This window comes from Monopterus albus, unplaced genomic scaffold, assembly GCF_001952655.1.
Source record: "Monopterus albus unplaced genomic scaffold, M_albus_1.0 scaffold107.1, whole genome shotgun sequence".
Taxonomy (NCBI): domain Eukaryota; kingdom Metazoa; phylum Chordata; class Actinopteri; order Synbranchiformes; family Synbranchidae; genus Monopterus; species Monopterus albus.
Window position 1 is genome coordinate 671,326 of NW_018127987.1, and position 25,747 is coordinate 697,072.

The following is a 25,747-nucleotide window of genomic DNA, read 5'->3' on the forward strand; positions in this document are numbered from 1 at the left end:
ATATATATATATACATATATTTTTAAAATCCTGTCTTCAAAAGTTAGTAAAATATTAAATAAAGTGGTTGTTTAATCTGATGTTTTTAAATTTAATTTATTAGAGAGACTTCCCTGCAATATCTATTGATATTGATTACTGACCTGCTACAAACCTTTCTTTGTGAATCTTTGATCTGTACAGCTCCAGTACAGCACCACCAAGCAGCTCAAAAAATAAAGATCCGTGCTCTTAGTTGGCCTAAGTTTATATACAAAAACACATTATATAGAGTATACAGTATACCACTCCTCTGTTTCAACTTGACTAACATATTTGAAGTAAATTAAATAAAACACAAATTCCAATCAAACGGCCAAGACACTCTCGGAAGACTGGTTCAGTCAGAGGCAAAAAGCTTGATTATTGTTATAGGTCATAACCTAACTTTATGAAAGCTCACTGACTTGTATCTTTCCACCTTAGAATTAATGCAAACATCAGACCATATCTTGTCATTTCCAATCCAAAGAATATGATTCATGTTTTGGTCTCCTGACTATTGTAGTGCTCTTTTACTGGCTTACCAAAGAAATCAGTGCACACGCTTCAACTTGCAGAAAATGCACATGCAAGAATCTAAACCAAAACAAGTATGACAGAGTAGATCATATCCATATTGGCATCTTTACACAGACTCCATATCAGTTTTAGCATTAGTATTATTATATTGTGTCAATTTTCATGTAAATCATGTTGAGCTACACTGTATATATGTAATGTGCTATACAAATTAAGTGTATTATTGTTATCATGATGAATTAATGCAAATATGTTCCTATATCTTTCTAAAATATATGTTTTTCAGACTTGTGACAGAGATGAAGATCTTAACGCAGTCTGTCCTCGTTCTCATCGCTGTGTTTATCTCAACATCAGGTAAGATGCAAATTAATTATTTTGACTTGGGGACAGGACAGTTTGGATTTGCACATCAACACATAACATTCTTCTCACTCTCTTAGGGGCAGATGAGGTGGTCTACGCTCAGCTGGGAGAGAAGGTTTTCCTTAAGAGTCCAAGTTCATATAATGCAACTGCACACTATATCTACTGGTTTTTTGGAAAACAGGAACCAAGCAGGATTCAACTTGGCTGGCGCAACATCATGGGTGGAGTGGGGAAAACTGATGGTGAACAATGAACTGAGATATTCACAGATATATTAACATATTTTTACTCTCAACCAGTGAAACACTTCTGTACTTTGCAAACAAAGGTACTATACTGCTAACAGCAGCAATCATTTATTTTTTGCCTTGCAGATGAATCCTGGAAGACAAAGATAACCTTGTCTGAAAACTCACTGATCATTGATGGAATTGAAGAAAAACACTTTGGAACCTATATCTGTGAATTGAAGTCTGGTGGTGAAAAAGAGGCGTTCACATATGAATTATTCCAGGTCAATGTTAAGAGTAAGGAGAAGTTTTCATTTGGAAAACCTATTATACTTTTTACAAGAGTCGTATGTATGTAGTTGTCAACGTAATCTGTGGACAGATGTGTTTTGTTATAATACATATTTTTATCCGGTGTGTTGTGCAGAATAAGTGTAATTAATTTTTTTCATGTTTTGACTAAAAGCCTGTGAATTTAACTTGTCAAGCGTTTAATCATAACTACAGCAGCATTTCTATTTGTTAAACTTGATGGAAATGCACCCAAGTTGAAGTCAAAATACTGAATTCCCTCTAATTATGAACGTTTTAAAACCTAATTTCATTCTCTATCTTTTACCCTGCTTGATTTCTGTGCTAGTGAATATGGGATCACCCTCTCTATTGCTGCCTGGGGAGTCTCTATCTCTGGACTGCAGTGTCAAAGCGTCATACAGGATGACAAAGATACACTGGCTGAATCCCAGCGGAGAGAGTATAGGCAGTAACCAAAAGGCAATAATCAAGACAGCCACAAGCAAAGACAATGGCCAGTGGACCTGTGTGGTGAGAGATAACCAAAAAGAATACCAGGCCAAAATTTCTGTTACAGTTTTGGGTGAGTTACTGTGTATGCACACATATAGTACGCATTTGTTTTACAGTAGTGTACCATCATCCTAAAGATAACTTTACCACTATTTCTCCTTCCTCCTCATTCAGACCTCGACCCAGCTTCCTCACTTTTTCAGTACTCATCTAAATCCTCACATCTTACCATTCCCTGTTCCATTCCTCTTCACATCTCCTGGGACCAAATCAAAGCTAAGGGCCTGAAGGAAGTTAACTGGCAATTCTTCCCTAAGCTTCCCTCAGGTGGCAATTCCGATGGCCCACAGCAGCTCTTCTCCCTGTATCTAGATCAGGTTCCTCTGACCTGGAAGGCGAATAGAACTAGAGGACTGAGTACAGAACCAGACCTCCAAAAAGGCAAACTGTCTTTGGTCAGAAAGCAAGGGAGGGAAGGAGACCGAGGAGATTACGTGTGCAGCTTCAAATTTCCAAAAGTGACTCTGAACAAGACTGTTCACCTAGAGGTGCTGCAAAGTAAGTCAGAGCTAAACTCGTGAAATTTTGTTTGTTTACTCTTTAGTTATCACAGTGCCATCATTTATCATTTTAAAGTCCAGTTGCTTTGCTTCCTCCTAATTATCGTTCATACGACGTTGGAGGCGATTGTTTCTTTGCCACTTCTCTGCCTCTGCTCTTTTGTTCCATGAGAATGTTTCCATATCTCTGCTGCAGTTTATTTGAAAGTGTCCCTGGTGTGACGTGTGTCTAATTCAGTGGCTAATACACTTGTCTAGCTCCACTTGTTTTAATAGGGTATAACGAGCTTTTCCTCTGCGAGAAGAGCATGATAACACAATGGATTTTAATTGCACTCTTTGTTCTGAGGGTTTATGATGTAGAACTAAGATTTCTCCTTTTTTATGCGAACTATTACTTAACTAGGAACACTGAAAAGAAACAAGTCCACCTATCTGATGGATGCATTTAAGGAATCCACAGTTTTATATGATGCAATTTTATGGTCTTTCTATTACATTTGCCCTGTGGAATCACCTCCATCTTCCACCAAACAAAATTAAATTTGGCACATATTTAAATGACTGTTGATTTATTAAAGTGGGTGCCAGGTAAGCTCTTATTTATATCAGCTCCAGGCTCGTGTGTTTGATGGTGTTTAACTCAAATGAAGTGTTGATGTCTATTGATGCTATGTGCTGTGCGGTTGTGATGTGGTTTTGCCTGATTTCCATTTATAGCTGAAAAAAATTATTATTAAAAATAATTGGCAAATTTCTGTCACACTGTAGCAACAGAAGCCAAAGACTCAGATAATAAATGTAGAAGAAAATGACAACTCCAGAAAGTACAAGATTTCATAGTCATTGCAGTATTACATTTGTTATTTCTTTCTCTCTTTACTTTTTTTTTTGCCTGCAGTCATCTCCTCCCCTGGAACAAACTTAATTTCTGGCCAGCAGGTCAACCTGACTTGCAGCCTTGGCCATCCTCTGCCCTCTGATCTGCAAGTGAAGTGGCTCCCACCTGAAGGATCGTCCCAGTTGTCTCTGCAATCTGACCCTCACCCCGTGCATCTCAGCATCCCAGAAATATGGACAGAAGATAGTGGAAACTGGGAGTGTTCGCTGTGGCAGGGGGGCAGAAAGCTGACATCGGATGTGATAACGCTGAAGATCGGTGAGTGCAGGAAGTGAAAGGAGGGCAGGAAATATGACATGGGCATGACCTCATGGCCACAGTCCTTTACAACAGAAGCTTGATGCGTTTTTTGTAGTGAATGCTGTTGGATGAAACAGTGTGTTTGTCATCTGCAGAGCCCAAACTGAGCGTGTGGATGTTGGTGATCATATGCAGTGCTGCAGTCATCGTAATCCTCCTCCTCATTGTTGTTTTCTTCCTCTACCGGCGCAGACAAGTACAGTTAAACCATTCCCTTCTGTTAGATTGCACTGTGGTATACTGTAAATATGGCAATAAGAGTTAACTCTGTCTTTCTCGCTCTCTTTGTGGCTGAAATTAGCGGAGGATGAGACACCTTAGGCATCGACTCTGCCAGTGCAAAAGGTACGTACACACTATTTCCTGGACTGATGAAATGGTTCCAGATATATATTTACAGTCACACAGTTGTCTACACTGAAATTATCTATGAAGATACAAACATTACTATTACTACTAATAATAATAGTAATAAAACATGCACAGTTTGCTTCTTGCAGCTTTGTCTCTTTTCATAAGTCAAACCAGAAGCTTGTGATTTTCTGTTTCAGCCCAAAGTCCAAAGGATTCTACAGATCATAATGTTTCCAAAAAAGACATTTTCAGGAGGACGTGGCAACCAGCTGATTTCCTGGCCAAATAAACTTGATTTTTTTCTTCTCTGTCTGCTGAACTGTAAGCCTCTGTTAGCTGTGTTAAATGAGGGCCTGAACGTACGTCAAAGTTCAGTCATCATTGAAATGTCAGATGTGTTACCACAAAAGCTTATTTTACACTTGTACATATTGAAACAATTTGTTTTTTATATTTGTAATATAACTTGCAGTCAATTTATTGGTGAGTTTTTGTTTTACAGAATTGCCTTATGGAGCATTTTCTTCCATTTAATTATATATTTGTTAGTGATGATTGTTGTTATACCTGGTTTATGTTATACCTGATGTTATTCTCACTCATATATGTCATATATGTTTCTTATGAGGCTCTGTAATACTGCACTGAAAGGCTTGGTTACCTGCTATCATATAAGTATTTACACATATTTGTACACACAGTGATACTTTATTACTTAAAGTAAACCATGTTCTTTTTGACAGTAGGATGCTGACTTTTAGATCACTGTCATAAATGTACCCTTTGGTTTTTCAATAAAACATCAGCATCTTTCATGACGTGCTTCTGCACTGATGCGGTTGAGCTCAGCCGAGCGGGATGGCCTTCTTCTGGCAGATTCGCCGATACAAGAAGTCACAGGGAACATCGTACCACTCGTGTGCATTGATGTCCACCACTGCACAGTCCTCTCCCTCCTGCCCACCAGCCTGGTTGTTGTCTGGTTCTGATTTATAGGTGTTCCAAAATCTTCACAATGTGAAGAAAGACATGTAAGTATTTTATACAGTAATTTATTTAGGGGCATGTCCATTTGAGTAGCAGTTTGCAGGAATGGTGGCTGATGTAAAGCATGCCACATGATATGCTTACTTGACTAGTTGACTATTGATTATGATTCTTAAATATTTGATTACAGTAGACTTACAATAATGGCTAAATGACACTTTAAGAGCTAAACAGTACTCGATCAGGAATTATACTATTTTATTTAAGAATAAGGCCTATGGGTCAAGGTTCCAGATTTGCTGCACATACAGTATGTCCACACCCCCAAAGAAAGCCACATTTTAGCTTTGCTAGCAACATGGCTCCAAGGAAAACTGAACTACTATTGCATGCAGACATGAGCACAAGCACATTCATGGTCCCCAGAGGATGCATCCTGTACATTTTCTGTAGCACCTCCATGAGGCTTTTTATGAAATGGCTCTACATTTATTGGCTTAGTTGTTCAAATGACTTTGGTCATCCCCTCACTTTAATTCTTAGCACCATCATCGGATCAAAGTATTTTAATTTATGACCAAATCCCAGCAAAACTATATTCAAATCAGCCTCAACTGCACTTTTGTTTTGTGCCCTGTAGCAAATGTTAACAGGCTGACACGCCGAACTAAGATGGTGAACATGGTAAACGTACCTGTTAAATATCAGCATATTAAAGGATAACAGCAGTAATTTTCAATTTTTTTTTTCAATAATCCTATAGAGAGACTAAAAACGAAAAAGACTTTCATGTACCCAACAAGCTAAAACAGGTTCGAGATTTATAGACATAATGGTGAGTAATCAAAATGTTGCTTTTAGTTTCTGTTGGGATTTATTGAAGAAAGAAAGAAAGAAAATCACCACCATTATCCTTTAATAATGTCATTAGCTCATTTAGCTCAATGCCCAAAAACAGTAAATTGTGGACTCCCGTTCTTGCCAAACAGCGGGAATATTGCATAAATTCCCAGTCATTGCTGGAAATAGGTGAGGTTTTTATCTATAAACACACTTTGACAAGAATGTTTCACACTACACCTGCTCAACAAGGTCAACTTACACTAAAAATATTCTTTAGCAGGTCCAGGCATGCTCACTGAATCTGTCTCAGTTTCCAAAAACAGCAACCTTTCTTATGATGTTTATCCTCTGATGTGAAAGTGCACAAAATAAATCTTGTGTAGGTGTCCCACTTTGTGCTATTCCTACAGTATGTGAGACCTAAATAAGATGTGATTGCAACTATGGTTCATGTTTTAAGAGCAAGGCCATTATAAGTTTGTACCCCCTTCGGTCTGTGGATGGGAAGACGCTGCAGCTGCTGAGAATATTTTAGTCACTATCATTAGAACGTTTCAATTTAGATTAATGGGCTTCCATGTATGCACTTATGTATATATTTTTTTAAATATTTTGTTAACATAAAAATTATATTTATGTATTATATGTTTATTGTTTTTTGTGAGAAGGGTGTTGCAGTTTCATACATACGGGGTTGTAAGTGATGAGTTGTCCACCCATCTCCAGTCTCCTTCTTTCTCAATGTCACTCAGCCCAAGCCAGTAGGTTGGTCAAGATGGCAAGGTGGCCGCCCATCTCTTCACATTGTTGTGAGCTGTTAAACCAGTCCGTTTTGTTAGTGCTGATGGAGAAGCACTGATCATCTACCTGAAGCCACCCAGCAGGGCACTCACTGCAGTTACTCACTATGAGGAGAGGTTAAAAAAATAAAAATGACCAGACAGATACTAGCAATCACATTCATAGTTTACAGAAAGATAAAGCACACATGTGGTATTGCAGAACAACATATAGCATATAAACCATTTTCATTTATCTGCTGGAGCCTGGAAGAGGAGTGTACAGTACCTGGAGCTGAACAGCTTCTTGCCAGATCGGAGTACTGTTTACACAAGAGTCTGTACTGATTTCTCAAAGTGCTTAGTCTCAGCTTTAGGAGGGAGAGCTCTGTCTCTGGACTGTCTGCCTGAGAGGTTTCAGAAATCAGCAGGCTGAGCAGAACATAAAGGATGGTATATCCTCTTACTCCTAGGGTGCCTAATGAGACAGAGAATAGAAGGTTAACATGCAGTACAACCTTAGCTGGCATGTAAATAAACCCATATATAAAGGCAGGCTGTAGCCTATAGTGTAAGGCGGTCTTACCTTTGGTTTTGATGAGGTTCATCATGTCTGTCAGGTTGTAGAATATCACAGATGTTGGCTTGTCTCTCTGCTTGTTTTATAGAGCAGTTTGTGTAACAGAGGGATGGGGATGGAAAGTACAGACAGATTGGACTGTCCATGACCATCAAAGTGTGTAAACTCAGATGGTGCAATATTCCGTATCCAAACAATTTATGACCTCTTTCATTAGATTAGATGAGCAAACATTTGATGTTGGAGAATTGTTCTGTCTTATGTACTATTGAATGAGCAAAGTTCCTTCTCTGTCCCCTACTTTTGTTTTCAAAACTGGCAAAGATGGCTGCCTTAAAAACATGACTCAGCATTGATCAGCACACTGTGCACGTGTTGTGAGGTGCTTGTACTCTCTTTGTTAGTAGAGCAGCTGCAACACTATCATGTCTACACCACACACATACGCACTCATACACACCACATGCCCACTGTGTTGCTCCAACAGACTGACAGCATTTTTTGGTACATATCCCATTCATTATTTTTTCTTGGCCCCTTATTCCCACAGCCATTATCAGCTCCTCTACTTCACAAGGGTTTGTTACTCAAACCAAACTAATTAAAGCTGTGGAGGAGTATTCAGTGTTTATTTCAACTTTATTTCAGTGATTTGTGAGCTAAAATATGTGGTTGCAAATCACCACAAATTCTTATTGCCTGAAATTCTGTATTTTCCCCTTGATTCAGAGCTTGACCTTGTTTTTTTAAACAACACACACACACACACAGCTGCTCACAGTCCTGTCACAATCTTGTCACGAGTCCAATTTTACTTTTTTTTTTTTAAAGGAAGGTGAACGCACTGTACTCGCCGCCCTATTCCTAAACACCTGTTTTCCACATTCTGAGTCATACATACAAGTAATTTATTCTATTCTGTCGAGTCATTTTATGAAATATCTGTTATTTCCAGGATTAGTGCTTCACTCCAAACAGAGCTCAAGTGTGTGGAAACTACTGGGGTTATGCAACAGAGGGCAAGGTGGCAGTGAAATGCAAGCAAACATCCACAACACAGAGCCAACAAACTGTGGGGAGACCCTCCCAGTTTGGCTTAACAGATCCTCTTCTTTCTCAGAAAACACGTACAAAAAAACAGGTTATTTTAGCCAAAGGTAAAGCATAGTTTAACTGTGCAGTACTTCTCTGAGCACATTTGTTGAACACTGCAGCAGTGTCGTAGGCAGAGGAACGTGCCTCGATAAATCAACCAGCAGAGACAAATTTAATTTCAAGGAGAAATATTGCTGCTTGTGAGAGGAGATACCGAAGCCTTTAGGGATCACAGGGGGTACGGTAGAGAGTGAGGCAAAGTGAGAAGGCACATTAACAAAGAGACCACAGACATGGAGGACAGAGAAAACTACCCCAGCCTGCAGGAGTTCACAGAAGATCCAACACCTGAAGGGACCAGGCCCATCCTTGAGCACAGCAAAGGTTCAGGTGTGTATACACGACAATGACACTGAGAGATGTGAAGAGGGTTTACTTAAGTACTGTACTCAAATAGTACTTTGACATAATTCTACTATACTTTTCTTTTTATGGCACCCCTACTTCGAAGCATTCTCCATGAGCACTGTTGTAGTTTCATTTACTTTATATCCTCTTAGGAGGTTTAATCCACTGTATAACAAGGCACTGTATTGTGCTATACAACCTTCTTAAAGAGTTTTAAAATGCTAATCTTTAAATTCTAATCTGTTTCTAGTAACTTTTGCTTTGAAATACATATAGTGGCACTACCCCTACTACCATGAATTACCATGCCAGTGAAGTACTAAGTAGCACTACATGAAAATCCTAAAATAAAACAGCATATCATTTACAACCATATCTGAACAACCATTCAGTCAGATGTTTCTACTGTTTGAAAAATATAATATTATATTATTGTAGCTTTAAATGTGGATATTTGCTTTTTATGTCACTTTATACTCCTACTCTACTATATACTGTATCTGTGAGAGAGATACACTGCACATTTTACACACCTACATTTATTTGATAGCAACAGTTACATGTTACTTTTCAGATAAAGATTTTAGATAGAATGATCTTTTTATAAATTATGATGCATTGCTATGCATTACACAACCAAACACCTGGCTCCACCTCAGCCTGCTACATTAAAATGCTGCTTGTATGTTTATGCATCAATAACAATAATCCAATTAAATCCTATTATATTTAATATTTAAACATAATCAAAAGGAAACTTGCTGCCTAATAAGGAATTCTACATTTAATAGTACATTCATCAGATAATTCTTCTCTACTTTTACTTAAATAAGGTTTAAATTCACAATATTTACTTGTAATTGTGTAAACTTGTGTTTACTAAGTAAAGAATTTGAATTATTTGGCCAGCGAGTGCATACCTGTGTGTACTTGTATGTATATTTTAGTATGTGTGTGCATATGTGACACTGTGAGACACACAGACAGTATCTACTTGACTTTACTTTGACTAGATGTACTATCTTTTGGGAACAGTAAATGGTATAAAGCTAAATTCTGGTCAAATGGTTCTACTCTACAATTTCCTTTTTACTCCATGTCTGCCCTCAACTTTTCATGAGAGGATTAAAAATGGTAAATGGACAGCTACCATGTCATGAACTGTTTTGTGTATAATCAGGCTCTCGGGAACTTAAACAGGGCATTCAGTGTTTGAGGAATCAGACTACTCTCCTGCTTATTGGATTTTTGGCCTCCATCTGCACCAATATTGTACTCGCTGTGCTCTGTAAGTATAAAGACTGTCTTACAACCTTCTGTTTGTCTCTCTATCTACAAGTCTCACTCCATTCCTCAGCCTGGCTGATTATTCTCTCTTTATTTTATCTCAGTGTGCTTTTGGATGCCTATAATTGGCAATAAAAAAGATGAAGTGCTCTCTCCAGTCCAGTGAGGGTCATGTAATAGAAAACGCACAAAAGTCCATAATGGTGAAATATTCCTCCTGCAGGGCCAACAGTCTCTGGCAGCTCAGCCTGTTAATACGCTTGTGAGGACACTCTCATTTAAAACAAACACCACTGGGGCTGTACATGCTTGATCTGGCATCACACACACACAAATACACACATTCATAGACACACAGAAGCTTTTGAGAACAATTTTAGCACCTGAAAAAGTTGACTTATATGACAAACATCTTGCAAACATCTAACACTTTCTAGATCTGTACCATACTGTGAGTCTCTTGATTGAGAAACAAATGCTGTAATTCTACTTTATGAATGGGGATAAAAGCACACATGATGTACTCTATAACAACAAACTGGCCAGTTCCTACCAGTTAGGTATTTGTCAGATAGATAGATAGATAGATAGATAGATAGATAGATGGCCATTAACAATCCTTTCACAGATTTATAACTTATCCTGAGATGTTGTTTGTGCATCTATGATTTATTATTTCTTAATGAAAGCCAAATAAATACATGACCATTATCTGTATTCATGACTTATATCAATTAGTCTTTACAACACTGATGAAATCATTTTAATGTTTTAGTAGTCAAAGGGGATTTGGGGAAATATCTGGCAATGAAACCAAAGTAAGTTCACAGTATAAATGATCATTTCTTACAGCCACAAGGGAGCTCATATAAACTCAACTGTTCCAGAAACAACAGCAATAAAATCTTAGAAGGAGACACAAACTGTAAGGAGGACCACAATATGTTTGAAGAGGGAGAGGTTGGTAGCAAATGAGAAAACCCATCACTGTGAAAATTATATTAGCTTTTAGTCATGCTGTGGTGGATGGAACTATTAGTCCACACACTTTAGTCTCACACTGGATGGACTGACATGAAATGTTCTATCTCTCTATTTATCTCTATCTATCTATCTACCTACCTACCTGTCTGTCTGTCTCCACAGTGACTGGCAGGTCGACACCAGGTACCCCCCTGGACTCATCATCTTTGAGTATGAAAGTGAACTCTGTGCAGAAACGATACCTCCAGCTCTGTAAAGACTACACCACTCTGGGACAGAGCTGTTCAAAGACAGGTGGCAGCATGTAGATAAAACATGTATACAATCTTCATACTCTGTGGTCTTTGAGTTAAAGTTCCCCTCACCCTTTTTTCCTGCTTTTGCTCTCTTGTTAATAGTTAAGGCGTGCCAAGAGTGTCCTGAAGGATGGCTCCAGATCGGGGGTCAGTGCTACTTTTTCAGCAATGACAAGCTGGACTGGCCGAAGAGTAAAGACAGCTGTGTAGAGATGGGCGGCCATCTTACCATACTGCACACCATAGAGCAGCACGTATGTGTACTCGTGTGTGTGTGTGTGTGTGTGGTTGTGGTATTGGGGACGGGGGGAACTGAACACAACAAATACTTCATTAGCAGAAAAGAACAGTTTGCCCTGCTGACCAGCACAGGTGTTCCTTATTCCCCTTAATTGGGTTGGTTACTGTGTGATGTCCACAGGTGTGATTGTGTGTGCATGTGTGTCTGTGCCTGTGTATAGATAGGGAATAAAAAGGCATCCTTGCAAGGCAAGGTATTTTCTTTTGGTCTTTCTTTTCTGCAAAGGCATGGTTTAAGATTAGAAGTTATATTTCAGGTCACCATGGGTCCTTCTGGCAGCTCATGTTACTAATAACATTAACAAAGGCTCTGTCAAGTTCATATATCCCAGTAAGTCATGGCAGTGTGTCAGTGAACCATTACTGTAAGACAAGGACTCTGAAACTGAACTGCTAAATGGAATTCGGCAATCATTAATTTTATTATTTACACCTATGCTTTGTCACCTGTTACACCTATGCTGTGACAAGTCAAAATGTCTGTGGTGAAAAAGGCCTTTTAAAGATACTCTACCTAATTACTTTTAAGCTGCTAGAGGATTGTGTATGACTCAAACAGTATGTGTATTATTTCTAGGATGCTCTAGAAAAAGAAGCCAGAAGAATTGGTGGACCTGATTACCACTTCTGGATTGGCCTGTCTGATACAGAGCTTGAAGGAGACTGGAGATGGGTGGACAACACAACACTGCAACACAAGTATATTGTCTAATTGTAATATCCAATTCATTTTTATATTCTAGCTTGGCAGTCATTAAAAATGTGTGTGATACTAAATAAATAATCCAGGAAGTGCATAAAACAACTAAAGCAAAATAACTTCATCATTAAATTCAAAAACATGCGCTGTCCATTCTTGTATCAAAACCTGAGACACTGTACTTCAGAGTTCAAACATGTTATCATCAATAAATCAAGGAGATGGGTAAAGTGAGCTTTATTTTTATATTTATCAGAGATGTTCATGGTTGTAATTATTCTGCTCTCTCCCCCTCTGTCACAGTTACTGGGATCAGCAGCGGCACTCAGAGCCAGATAACCACCATTCAGGAGGGGAACATGGAGAAGACTGTGCCACCTTAGACAGCCATTCCAAGACATGGTTTGATGTTCCCTGTAATTTCCTTTATAAACGAATCTGCCAGATGGCTGCCATTGAGCTCAACTGAATCCACTTAGCCTACAACTGAAAATACTGCAGACCTGGGAAGTCTCAACACTATGTGGACCCATGACAGAAAACCTTAAAAGCACCGCTTATATATTTTGAACAACAGGAGAAAAAAACCCATGTTAGCACACCAGAAAGTATTTTGTGTGACAGTGTATTTTTTCTTGAAGGTATAGCTACTGAAAATCTGCACACGGTGTTGAGATACTACTTGTTGGAGAGTCAGTAAGAAATATGACCTGTACAATGGTGCAAATGTTTTTAAAAAAGACATTACAATTACAATATATATACAGTAGCATTGCAGTATTGTACTTAAACAGCCAGTACTTAATTAAAAAAAACCTTTATTGACTGTGACATTAGATTATAATTTTTGGAGTGTGTCCATTTACAATTAATTTGCCTATTACCGAATTTATTTCTGAGATATTTCATCCTAATGACTACTATCTGAATGTGAGGCATGACATTAGAAAAAAGCCTTCATATTGCAATGAAATGAATTGTCTGTCTCTGCTGTATAGAAGGGATCTGTGCAAATTCATAACTTTAAACTGGACATTATTTTAGTAATGAATCATAAATGTAATTTGAGTGTTGTTTTCTTTTTGAAAAATCATAATGCTTCTCTACAATATTTCACACTTTTTAGACTAATGTAAGTCAATAAAATTGTCTCTTTTATGGTCCATTCTTTGTTTCTTTTCTGCACGATGGCATGTACACTTTCACATAGCCTACTGACCAATTGAAGTCTGGTCACTAATGTACCTATGGCCTATTACACTTAATTAAAATATGACTATCTGATAAGGCACCATTTATAAACAGTTTATTTGCTGCAGTTGATGGCTTTGTCAATGAATTATAAATCATATGCCAGTGCCTAACAAAGCCCCTATTAATATTTACCAACAGTGAATTAAAACAACCTTATTGTTCAATAGAAACTCATTACAGCTTCTTAATGCTTAAATAGCACCTTATCAGGAAGTCGTTCCAACCATTTAGGGTTGTTATCAATTCAAATAAAGTGAGGTCTGCTTGTGACAACTTGTCATATATTGTGGCCTTAGTGTGCCCAGGAGTTGTGGGACTTCAACTAAGAGTGCGTTTGCCTTTTTGGACTTTTTAATTTAAAGGATATTTATAGGTTTGAAGAAGCAAAAGCACCCACTCTATTATAACAAATCGAGAAGTAATTGTAAGGAAAACGTGATAGGTCAAAAGTCACTAGTTTAGTGACCCGGCACATTAGTCTTAGTATCCCATCGAGGTTCCTGAAATTGGGAACCAACGTCTGGTAACATTTGGTATGACTGAGCCATATGGAGTATACCGGATCACCGCTAGATGACGCACCTATCGCTGATACGAGGATACAGATACTGATTGACAGCTACATTTGTCCCGCCTGCATCACTTTACTATCCAATCAGAGGTTACCTTACCTTGTTGTCGTACGTTACGTGTATAGACAGCGGAAGTGAATAATCGAGAGGAAAGGTATCTGCTGCAAATCAACACAATAAGGTAAATTCGAACACACACATTATTATTTTGACATTTTTGAGAGGAAATAAATTACGTGAATTTTTTTCCAGTTATTTTTAAAGCATAGGAGTATAATTTGAATCACCAGAAAGGTTAATAGTGAACTGAGCCCTAGCGCCAGCGGTTACTTGAAGTTTTGCCGTTGCTTAGTAGTTAGCAACCCAGCTAGCATGACACATTGAGCTTCAACAACAGCTGGCACAAATTTTAACTGTAACTGTCAGTTTGAAAGCAGTCTTCTATCTGAAGCCATAGATAAGCCCAACGCCATAAATCTGTTTTTTTTTATTCACGCTTATTACTTTATGTGTCAACTGTATCAATGCCCGTTGGCAGATAAGGGCATTAGCTTTAGGTTAGCTGCTAACGCTAAAATTAGCTTGGCGCAGCCTACGTTAATACAGGGTCAGAGTTTGAGTCAGTGAGCCTGACAGAAACGGTTTAATCTATCCCTTGATCATCACCTTACATGACCTTGAAGTATCTTAATACACCACTTTATGGGTTAGTTAACTGATTTTTATTTACTTTGTTTAGTAATTGTAATGATGAGATACAGGGACAGCTGAGAGTATCGGCCAGTGTTTACTACTTCATTATTTGAGTCTTCATAGTAGAGCTACAGTCATGCTAGGGTTGAGGTGGGGTGACTCCGTGAAAATATGCTTATTTAAATTGCTGCAAATGTGTGTATAATTGTAGTTTCTGTGTTTTGTAGTCTCGGCACGTTTACTTTGCTCGAACAGTATTTTTCTGAAGTAATGTAAGGCACGATATACACAGTCACAGAAATCACAAAGTAGAAATTGTGTTAACTTCCCATTGTGAGCATCAGACACCCGACAATATCAGACAGTAAACCTTCAAACAGGCATGAGGAGAAAACGCTTATGTTGCTGTTGTATGCCATACTGTGCACTATCCATTAGGGGTAGTGTTGAAACTAGCCTGTGTATTGGTCTCTCAGCTGACAGTTTTGGTTATCAATTTATTGTTTAGGTCTTTAATACAATATATAATATTGATATAGGTGAGTAGTAGGTTATAACGTGAAAAATGACAAATGGAGGCACTGCTTCATTTGAGTTTTTTTTTTTTTTTTTGTAAATTTAATTTGTTTGGTTTTTGAATTTTTCCAGTCCTCAGCAAGCTTTACATTGGCTCAAATACATTTTTAGGCTTTTATATCATTAAAGTAGCTGTGTTTTTACTTGTAGGACACTTGCACCAGTCTTATTTCCAAAAACCCTTTTCCCAGCTAGTTTCCCCTGTGTAGGTTTAAGGGTATTATAATCATTATTCGGCTGCTCAGGGTGAGTTTTTAATGCAGACTGCTTTTTGTGAAGGGTTTCTCTGCTTTCTGTGAAGAGAATTTGTGTTAAATTTCAGCAAAACAGCACAAACAGGTATCTGTCCACAACATATCTGCTGAAACACCTCAAAATGTAGGCTTCAAAGTATTCACCGTGCTACATTTCAGTGAAGATTCTAGCACTAGAAGTGGTTTCGTGAATCATTTAGGGTCCCTTTTGGCGCCTCAGCCAAAAGGGACCCTAAATGATTTTCTTATGGGAAAGGTGGATTAATCACTTCTTATTAGAGTTAAGAGTATATTGAAGTGAGTGCAGCTTAGTGAATTTCGCGTATAATATACAACATTTTTACTGCTACTTTAAATTGTTTGCCATCTAGGTCTAGTAACTTTTTAAAAAGTGTTTGAATCTGTAACACTGTTTTGAGTCTACAGCTCCCTGTAACAGTACAAATAACAAAGCAATAATAGCAAAAGAAATGTAAAATGTTTTGAATAGACTGTGTGGTGCCACCTGTACCATATGAGAGGCCAAAATTTAATGAGTGATGGTTTTTATATCAGTTGTTTGTTGCTGTCATTTTACTGATATTGTACACAATTAAACGCATTAAAAAATTATAGTGTACATGAATTGAGACAAGAGTAAAGCAACGACAGTGCAGTCATCATGTAATGTTACTGTGTGAGAAAACATTTTGTCATAATGACTAATAATACATTCCTTCGTGCTTTGGGATTCCTGAATGTAGTATTGGTTATTTACAGTATTTTATTATTTTTATCAAAGCTAGTTTTTATTTTATTTGTGTTTATTTTTGTTTCATTTAAATCTCAGTGGTCACCAATGTACTCGGTCTTAGAAGAGCTGCAGATGACATATTGAACAAGTCCAGCCATCTCTCACTGATATGCAGCCAGTTTTGTCCCTCATTTAAATTCAGTAGACAAACACAGATGGGTCCAGTTCAGTTGCAGATTCAGGGCTTAATCTGACTTTTAAAAATAGCTGAAATTAAAAGAGGCACTGCTTCTGATGCACAGTGTAGGTTAATTTGTTTCACTGCAACACATGCCTACTCATCTGTTCAGGTGGCAAGACAGTATGCTCTTTGGACCTTCTTGATGGTGGTCCAGTGGGACGACATATGGAAGACCTGCTTGTGCGCATCTAAATTCCTCAGATTTAAGATGAAACAGTATATCAGCACTGACTGAGATGAATAAGAACAAGTGAGACCAGTTGTAGCCCAGCAGTGATATGCAGACTCTCTTTTGCATTCATTTTGGGAAATGGCCTCAGGTAATGAAATGGTCTGATGCAACTGCAATAACTGTATCTCTGTCTGTAAGATTAAACTTTCTTGTGTCTGCTGGGATTAAGATCTTAAAATAGCTCATAAAAGTCAACAGGACATCTTGACACATTGGGATGTTTGTCACTTAAGACACTTTTGATTTGGAAGAAACACATGAGATGAATCAAGCTGATATCAAACTGTAATTTTTTTTATATTTGGGTGAAATTTACAATAAAACTTGTGGGTTACAGAGCTACAGTCAGGGCATGGTATAGAAACCACTGACGTGAGGTTTATATCAGAGAACAGTCTTTAGTTTTGTGTGTGTGTGTGTGTGTGTGTGTGTGTGTGCTTGTTTGTTTGTGTTTTGGGAAGTCTAAATATTTCATTAGACACAGGCAGGTTCCTGTAGGTAGTTACTCTAGTGCTGCCCTCATCCCAAAGTGCATTTGCGTCATGTCTCTATGCTGGCAATGGGTTCTGATGAATATACATGCCCTGCTTCACATTCATTACAATTGTTGGCTGCCTTGGTACTGCCCAGTGCAGCTGCTGCTCCTCCACTGTTTGAGTAGCTCTCCAGGTAATTTGAGGGTTAAGTGCTTTGGTCAAGAGTACTTGGCTGTTAGATGTTAAATGAGGAGGGAATATTGTTCATTCACATCTATGTCCTTTCAACAGGCCAAACGTGGCTGGGCTGTGTTTCAAAGGGCATGACATGATACCTAGATAGGATGGAGTCCAAGTGTTCATTAATAGAGCATTGCTGTTATTAGTGTATTTATGGAAGACTGTGATGTGATGTCTGTAGATTGCAGTTTCTGCCACCATAATAAAGCCAAGGTGATAACTGAGATGTTATTTCTTTTGCCTATTTATGTGTTCTACATAACTCTGGTGCTCTCATGTGTCTCTGTACTTGACACTGTATTTTAGTCTGACCTGCTGTGTCTCTGTCACCTGGCATCAGATGGAGGTGGAGCAGCTCCTGTCCCTGTCAGGCTCAGCACTCGCCCAGGCTGTCAGCTCTCTGCTGGAGACCCCAGGCCTCTATGTCTTCTCTGACATCCTGGAGTTGCCTAATGTCAGAGAGGTAAACACACTCTCACATGTTATGTTCCTCACACTGTATGAGCTTAAGACTTTCTATATTAAGAATATACTGTGACAAAAAATGCCTTTTCAGATATGTGTACTCTGCGTGCTATGAAGCTTTAGTAATTTTTTCTGAAGGATTCTCAAGTGTAGGACCAGCTGGTTATTTGCAACTTGATTTTATGTGGCAGTGATCAAGACTCATAACATTTGAAGTAATGTGGTTTGTCCATCATTGGCTATGAATCTTGCAAGAACTAAACACTGTAGTTAGCTAAATGGAGGCATGGAAAAAAAATCTTAATTAGTTAATCTTAAAAGCATTAATGTATCCACGACACATGGATAATCTGATCAAACAAACGACAATCAGAGAGGTCAGTGATACATGTGACCACACTGTTAGCATGGCATCAGCATATGGATTTCCTAACTACATTACACTACATTTATCATCTGCACAAGTGGAAGTTCATATACATTTGTGCACCTGCCAGTAGGCACACCTGTGTGTAGAATTCCTGGATGTGATACTGCTGTCAATTTACAAAGGCATTACAACCATATAATGTACTGTATGTTGCATGAGAATAGACAATAACACCATGTTTTCAAAGTGAAACGCTGCAGTTACGGTAGTCAATTATTATCCAGTGCTGTTGTTCCACTAACTACAAAAAGTCCTGGAAAGGATGGAGCAAAAGTCAGGCCAGTGGGGAGAGTTACAAAGGATTTGTGAAATGTTTGTAGGAAATAGTCAAGCTGCATTTGTCCTTATTTACAAGTACTGCATCAGTGATTTTATCTGCACTATTATGTGCAGATAAAATGGAAGGCAAGCAGCCCTGCTGAAAATTTCATGTAGAGGATATTGCATCTTAAGTTTAACGTCTGCAAAAAGCAGGCGTAAAATCTGTAGCACGGTATTATTGGATACAGAGAGAGAGAGAGAGAGAGCGAGAGAGAGAGAGAGAGAGAGACTAGCCAGGTAGAAAGCGTGAGTGAGAGAAATGGTGGGAAAATGTCTTAATGATTCAGAGAAGGAAAATACTTCAGTGACTGAAGTGAAGAATATTGCACCACATTGTAAGGATCCATTAAAAGAGTTACTTTAGCCCAAGGAACAATGCAGCAGTCTGTTATTGTAACACAAAGTTTTATTCCTATTTTTCTCTGTGCTGTTTTCAGATTAGGTATTCTTCCTGACTCTTAATGCCTCTGCAGGGTTCAGTCCATTGAAGTATGATTGAAGCACTTATACTTTTATCAGGTTACCACAATCATCTAGACAAATGACTTAAAATTTGAGCGAACATCTGACATTATTTTTTATAACTCATTTTATTATTAAAACATTTGTTGAGCATAAAACAAGAATTGTAATGTTTCCTCACATACAGTCTTCCTCCTTCAGTATGAACAAATGTATCTTCTTTTCAAACAGTAAAGAACATTATCTTTTGCCCTTCACTGGTTTGTAGACACGTGCAACGCTCATTAAATCAGGACAGCATTTATAGAAGTCTGGTTAACTACGACTGGGCTCATATACACTGATCAGCCATAACATCATGACCACCTGCCTGTTACTGTGTACACAGGAGTCAGTGCAGCATTTGAATGGCACTTGTGTCACTCTGCAGCTCACTGTGCATCTTGTGTGAATCTGTTTACATCCATTGCTTTACTGTTGGAAAGAACAAAAAGGTGTCAACCATTCAGTGACAAGCTTATGTTAAAGGAGTGAAAAGTGTTAGAAATAGTTAGAGATAATTTTTAGACCAATTCAACAGCCTCCCCACTCTGTGCGATATCATCACTATAGCTGCTGAATGTTTCTTCATAGAGACCAGTGTAGAGGATTTCTCATTTTCAACTATTTTGAAAAGGATGAATGAAATTTAAAAGTTTAATCTACAGTAGGTCATCAGTGAGCCCTGGGTGTCCATGACCCTGTTGCTGGTTCACTGTCAGTCCTTCCTTAGACACTGCTGATAGGTACTAACCACTGCAGACCAGGAACAAGACCTGCAGTGTGGGAGATGCTCTGACCCAGTCGTCAGCCATCACAGTTTGGCCCTTATCAAAGTCACTCAGATCCTTACACTTGTCTGTTTGTCCTGCTTCCAACACATCAGCTACAAGGACCGAATGTTCATTTATAATGTTCACTGCCCAGTATACCCCACACACTGACAGGTGCCATTGTAATGAGATAATTAGTGTCATTCACTTTACCTGTCAGTGGTCATAATGTTATGACTGATCGGTGTACGTCCTTAGTCTTAGTAAATACCCCGATAAAATGAAAAATTATAGTTATGGAAAAAATTTGTTGTCTGGCGGAATTTTTGCTCATCTTACTAGACATCATCCAAAGTGTTTACTGTAACAGTTGAAACAGGTCAAAAGAATAAGAGTCCCCTGTTGTAGCACTCTTGACACGACAGTCTAAAATCTTTCATGGCCAAATCAGACATCAGCAGGTAGCCATAAGGAAACCCATTGGAAGGGATTCACTCTCACTATTTTTGACTAGGGGTCTGAAGTCCAGTCAGAAATGATCACTGTAGACAGATTTTGTTGCTAAGTGTGAATGAATTGTAAGTATCTAGGTCTTCATATGGAATGTCTCTCTTTTATTCTCTCTGAGTCTCAGAGAGCGTCTGAGTTTTACCTTCCCTTAGAATTTCTCAGTGTGCACAGATAAAATACAGTTTCACAGTTTTTATATAGAGAGTCTCATTACTTCTCTGCTCTGCGACATCATTTTCTCCTTCTTCTCCTCATCTTCCCTCTACACCTCAGCTGGAGAATGGCCCTCATGCATCAGTGTACCAGCTCCTGAAGCTCTTTGCCTATGGAACCTACTGCGACTACAAAGGTATTGCAGTGGCAGTACAGTGTAAATAAGTAATAGGGCAGCTTGCAACTCTTTTATTATGAGCTGTATTTCTTTGCTGCAAGGCAGGTTCCTTGGCATAAAGGCTTTAAACATCCTCACCTGAGACGCTGCAGGCAGGTTACATATAGACACAGTTACTGGAATACTTTTATCTGGTTGGGCAATGTTTCTTTAAGCATTATGATTGGCTGATGGTAATCTATCTTGCAGCAGTGTTGGCACAAACGGAAAATAAACTAATCTTTTGTGACTTAATTTGCTGCCTGTAATGCATCAGGAAGCTTCAACAAGAAGTAGAATGTTAATTATGTCTAATTTTATGCTGAATACCAACCAGTAGCCTGGAAAAAGAAAGCAGCCTACTTTATTGTTCTCTTTCCTTTCGAGCCACGCCAATAGGGAGCACATTTACTTTCACAGAGCTGTGTAGTGGAGCCCTTAGAGGAACTGTCAGAGCTGCTGTCTCGGGGCGTGCGAGTCCTGTCACCGGGGAGCAGGGCAGCAGGAGACACAGTCGCTGGAGAGCAACTTCTTCCAGACTCTGCTCTCTGACTGCTTAAACAGCTCCACACTCACCTGTGTGTGTCACTCTGCAACATTACACTTCAGAGTAATAAGTAGTGCTTTGATCATGTGGGACTTTTTAACCCTGTGGAAAGGAACACTTACACACTCCTTTGGTATATTTTCCCATTGTGTCTCTCTTTTATTTTATGTTCTCGCCTGCTGCTGTAGAGAGAGCAGCCTCTCTTCCAGAGTTGACCCCCGCACAGAGAAACAAACTCCGCCATCTGTCAATCATCAGCTTGGCTTCTAACCTCAAGGTTTGTGTTTTTCTCTTCTGATTTTTACACCAAAATGCAAATGAGCTGTAATGTTGTATTTGACTCCAAAATAGGAAATAAATCTCCCTTCCTCCACCATCATATTGCTGTAGGCCTCATAAATCCAGATATTACTGTAGTATTAACAATTCTGCCTTTAAATATGGCTTTGCTGTTTGATTCAGACACTTAATCTAATATTTCTGAAAAGTTCATGTGGTTGGCTGTAATTTAAAGCTTGTGACTATATTTATGTCAGCTAAATTAGAAGTAAATCATCAGATGAGTTACACATTTCTCAAGGAAAACTTACCAGCAAATATTAATCCATCCCCCAACCACAACCCAAACCCCCCATCTGCATGAAAAAAGTATTAAATGTTCTTTTTATGGCATCCCTTATTTGCACCTTCCAGCCATGCTGCACCTCTCATGATGGCCTTTTCTTTCTCTTCTCCAGATAAATAAATGATTCATTACTCTCACTAGCACTGTCCTTTTTTTCTGTTAACTTAATCTCACTCTCCATTACCAATACTCCCTTCTCTACTCCCTCCTGTTTTTCCTCTGTAATATGTCACAGCCTTTCCCACATGTAGGCTTGAACTCTCTAATTGCCCAGTGAGGGATGGTTGAGTTCTAGTATCTCCTTTCAACTTCCTAGTCTGTGGCATTTAGACAAATGAGCAATTTCGCTATAACATTTTTGTCACTTTCCATCAACCATTTTATGTGGAATCATACTCTTTTCCTGTTTATTTTAAAAAGACATTATGAGGATTAAAGGCTTTTCATGACTTTCTTCCCTCAGTGCCTGCCGTACTCATTGCTCCTGCAGCAGCTGGAGCTGAAGAATGTGCGGGAGCTTGAGGACCTGCTGATCGAGGCAATTTACTGTGACATAATCCAGGGCAAACTGGACCAGCGGAACCAGCAGGTGGAGGTGGACTGCAGTGTGGGTCGTGACCTCGGCCCCAACGAGCTCCCAAACATAGTCAACACGCTGCAGGAGTGGTCAGTATGCCCTCTGTGTGTCTGTGCGCACACTTTAGATTTATATCTCTATTAACTGTTTTCCTAACTCACAGCCTCCCTCCCCCCGTGCCTGTCTTTTCTTTCTCTTAGGTGTACAGGATGCGAGGCGGTGCTGTGTAGCATTGAGGAGCAGGTCTCGAGGGCGAACCAGTACAGAGAGAGCCAGCTAAAGGTCAAAGTCCAAGTGGAAACAGAGGTTAGTGCCTCATCCTTCCAGCCCACAGTTCTCTCACATTTTGCCCCTGAGAATCCTGGAAATGTGACTCTTCCCTCTTCAGTGTCTCTGCTTTATGCTGTCAGCCACTTGTGGTATTTTAAGGTCCTTTTTTTGCTCGTTTGACAGTACATTCATACAGCCGCATTGCTCTTGTTTGACAGTACATTCATACAGCCGCATATTCATACTAAGTTTAAAGGACAGGTTCACAAAATATCAAGTCTGTCTTAAAGCAAGACACTCATGAACATTGGAACAGGTTTTGCTTTCTTCTGTTATTCCTCCTCTTCACACTGCCTGTGATAAGGTCTGAGTTAGACAAATCGAGTGGGTGTCATCTTAAGGTGAGAGGCCTTTTAGAATTTCATCTTTTTGTAACTGTCCTTCAGCTGCAGCCTGGTAAGGAAACCTTAGGAGATACCCACCTGATTTGGATAACTATATATTAGATATATTAGCTTAATTTTCCCCATAAATTTCAGTAAGTAAATAAGAACAAGAGGAACGGTTCCAGCAGGCAAAACCTGTTTCACTGTTCATATAGGCACATGCTGAGGACTGTTTTAAGAAAATGCTGAAACTGTCCTTTAACTTCTCCCCTCTCATTAATCTTTAATCTCTCTCCACCCTTCCCTCAGGTTTCAAACCTACAGAAAACATTAAAGGCCAGCGCCGCCTCTCCATCGTCAGGCCCTGCCCCAGCTGGAGCCACGTCCAATCAGGATGCCGACCAGCCAGCTGAGCCACGAGACCCCGCATCTTCTCAGGAATCACGTCAACCAGGCAAAAAAAGTTCAAAGGTGAAAGGGTGAGTACATTGATGTTACCTTTGTACTGTCCTGCAGCTATAAGGAGGTACATAGCTACATGCAGGGGGTGCAGCCAAATTGTGTCTGCATGACTGATGTTCTCTGAGCATCTTTAATGTAACAGCTTATTCTTTCTTTTTTTTTTAAGGGGCCACCAGGAGTGTGCATAGAAATTGCATTCATTTCCATATGACAAGACCAAACATTTGGTAAATTGAACACATAAACTATGTTTGGCCATGTGGAATATTTTACTGAAATGATTTTTTATTCAGACTTATTATTGGTGCACTCAAGTCTGTGTTTTCCATCAAGAAATGCTGTTTATTCTTACTAGACATAAAATTGGAGCTCAACCCTGCATGTGGAGGTTTTGTTAATTTATTGCTGCTTCTTTTGTTGCTCTGTAAAGCACTTTGTAACTGTGGTTTTTGAAAGGTGCTTTATAAATATGAATTTCTGGTTATATTCACAGCTCTGTAAAGACTCGACTTCAAACACTAAATCAGAGCCATTAGTCTGATGTTCATGTAGAGAGCAAAGTTAATTCAACAGGGAACTGCAATGTTTCAATTTCTTCAGTAAACATTAAAAAGCCAGCTGCTGGTGTAAGTGGTTTGTTGCTGTGAGCGTTTGTTTGTGTGTGTGTGTCTGCATGAAGTACCTTTATTATCAGATGCACATCAGAGTTTTGCAGCCATAGTTTAACCATGCTATCAGGGACTGTGTTCTGTTTCCATCCGGCCCAAGTACCGATGGCTAATTTCACATCTGTCCTGCATTGTAAAATGTCACTGGATATATATATATATGCTCCGTGTGCTGTTCTTCTGAAAGAGCCTTCTCCCCCTCCAGTGATCAGACAAGATGCTTTGCTTGTCTGCTGTTTATGTTGTTGTTACTGAACAGACAGAAGTGCTTATTTTCTGGCAGCCTGTCACATTTTGATGAAGCATAGAGCCCTATAATTTTCATCACTCAGCACCACATTTCATTCAAATGAAGATCCCCTTAATGTTTTGAAATCCAGATTAATGATAGCTTAACCTTATTCCTCAATTTAAAACAAGTGTTGACACCATTCCTTTAAAGAGATGAGATATAAAGATGGGACTAATAGCACAGCAGTTCAGTTCATTCAAAAATTCGTTTTAATTCGCAGAAACAGAAAATCTACTGAGATCGATTTCAATGCAAAAATACTAAATACTGGCATTAGATATTTTAACATTGACACAGTAATGTGCTGATATGGTCGACCATGTAAACCAAGTCAACATGTAAACCATTAAATTAGTTTGATAAATCTCCCTCAAAAAAGTACCATTACGGTGTGTTTTTTTGTTTTTGTTTTGTTTTGTTTATTGTTTATTTCTCTCCAGGCTGCGCGGCAGTGGGAAGATCTGGTCCAAGTCCAACTGAAGATGAGAGACAGCATCATTGATGGACACTCTCACCATTAAACGGACACATGGACATGTTGATAAATGGATATATTAAACAATGTGACCAGTGCTCATGGACACCCTCATCACATACATTGGAAAACAAAGCTTCATGAGAACTTTTCTTCTCACCCAATCTCACCTGGATGGATTCAGAAACACACAGTGGCTGATGGATATGACAGGTGTGACAACCACTCTAGCAGGTTTTAATAGCCTAACAGGATGACTGTCAGTGTAAGTGCATACACTCACGCGCGCGGCACTTGTAACAGTCTAGAGCAGGAATCATTTGCCTTTGACCAGAAACAGGATCAGTGTATTTGGTGCATATGTGTGTGTATCTCTGTTCATTTAAAAAATGTTCTTTTGGTTCAGGTTAACTCTTTTGCTTTGCCGTTTGTTTGTCCCTCCTGAGATGAGGCATGTATGAAG

At 38.9% G+C, this 25,747-nt stretch overlaps 4 protein-coding genes across 5 annotated transcripts in view; 3 read left to right on the top strand and 1 right to left on the bottom strand.

Moving 5' to 3' along the window:
* Positions 1-4,366, top strand: part of cd4-1 (CD4-1 molecule) — a 7,616-nt gene extending 3,250 nt beyond the window's left edge. Inside the window, exons 2-10 of the mRNA XM_020610873.1 lie at positions 848-918; positions 1,005-1,172; positions 1,305-1,457; positions 1,801-2,037; positions 2,142-2,525; positions 3,429-3,686; positions 3,824-3,924; positions 4,030-4,073; positions 4,280-4,366. Coding sequence (XP_020466529.1) covers positions 861-918; positions 1,005-1,172; positions 1,305-1,457; positions 1,801-2,037; positions 2,142-2,525; positions 3,429-3,686; positions 3,824-3,924; positions 4,030-4,073; positions 4,280-4,310 — 1,434 coding nt within the window. The 5' untranslated portion in view covers positions 848-860 and the 3' untranslated portion in view covers positions 4,311-4,366. The remainder of the gene's footprint in view (positions 1-847; positions 919-1,004; positions 1,173-1,304; positions 1,458-1,800; positions 2,038-2,141; positions 2,526-3,428; positions 3,687-3,823; positions 3,925-4,029; positions 4,074-4,279) is intronic.
* Positions 4,329-7,364, bottom strand: LOC109966203 (perlucin-like protein). The gene is given in 5 exon segments (XM_020610874.1): positions 4,329-5,090; positions 6,603-6,677; positions 6,679-6,817; positions 6,981-7,169; positions 7,278-7,364. Coding segments are annotated over 5 exon segments (591 nt in total). The 5' UTR covers positions 7,303-7,364; the 3' UTR covers positions 4,329-4,927.
* A 931-nt stretch (positions 7,365-8,295) lies between these two features.
* LOC109966153 (C-type lectin domain family 4 member E-like) lies at positions 8,296-13,481 on the top strand. Its single transcript, XM_020610789.1, has 6 exons — positions 8,296-8,756; positions 9,955-10,062; positions 11,208-11,339; positions 11,444-11,595; positions 12,219-12,340; positions 12,645-13,481. The coding sequence occupies exons 1-6, from the start codon at positions 8,660-8,662 to the stop codon at positions 12,808-12,810; spliced, it is 777 nt and encodes a 258-aa protein (XP_020466445.1). The 5' UTR covers positions 8,296-8,659; the 3' UTR covers positions 12,811-13,481.
* A 761-nt stretch (positions 13,482-14,242) lies between these two features.
* Positions 14,243-25,741, top strand: cops7a (COP9 constitutive photomorphogenic homolog subunit 7A). 2 transcript variants are annotated; one of them, XM_020610948.1, is made up of 8 exons: positions 14,243-14,348; positions 17,953-18,075; positions 20,886-20,961; positions 21,718-21,806; positions 22,618-22,820; positions 22,932-23,037; positions 23,697-23,866; positions 25,250-25,741. In XM_020610948.1, the coding sequence occupies exons 2-8, from the start codon at positions 17,953-17,955 to the stop codon at positions 25,287-25,289; spliced, it is 807 nt and encodes a 268-aa protein (XP_020466604.1). In that variant the 5' UTR covers positions 14,243-14,348; the 3' UTR covers positions 25,290-25,741. The 2 variants fall into 2 exon arrangements, with proteins under 2 accessions (XP_020466604.1, XP_020466605.1); XM_020610949.1 differs by lacking the exon at positions 25,250-25,741 and adding an exon at positions 24,016-24,476.
* The last annotated feature ends 6 nt before the right edge of the window (positions 25,742-25,747 follow it).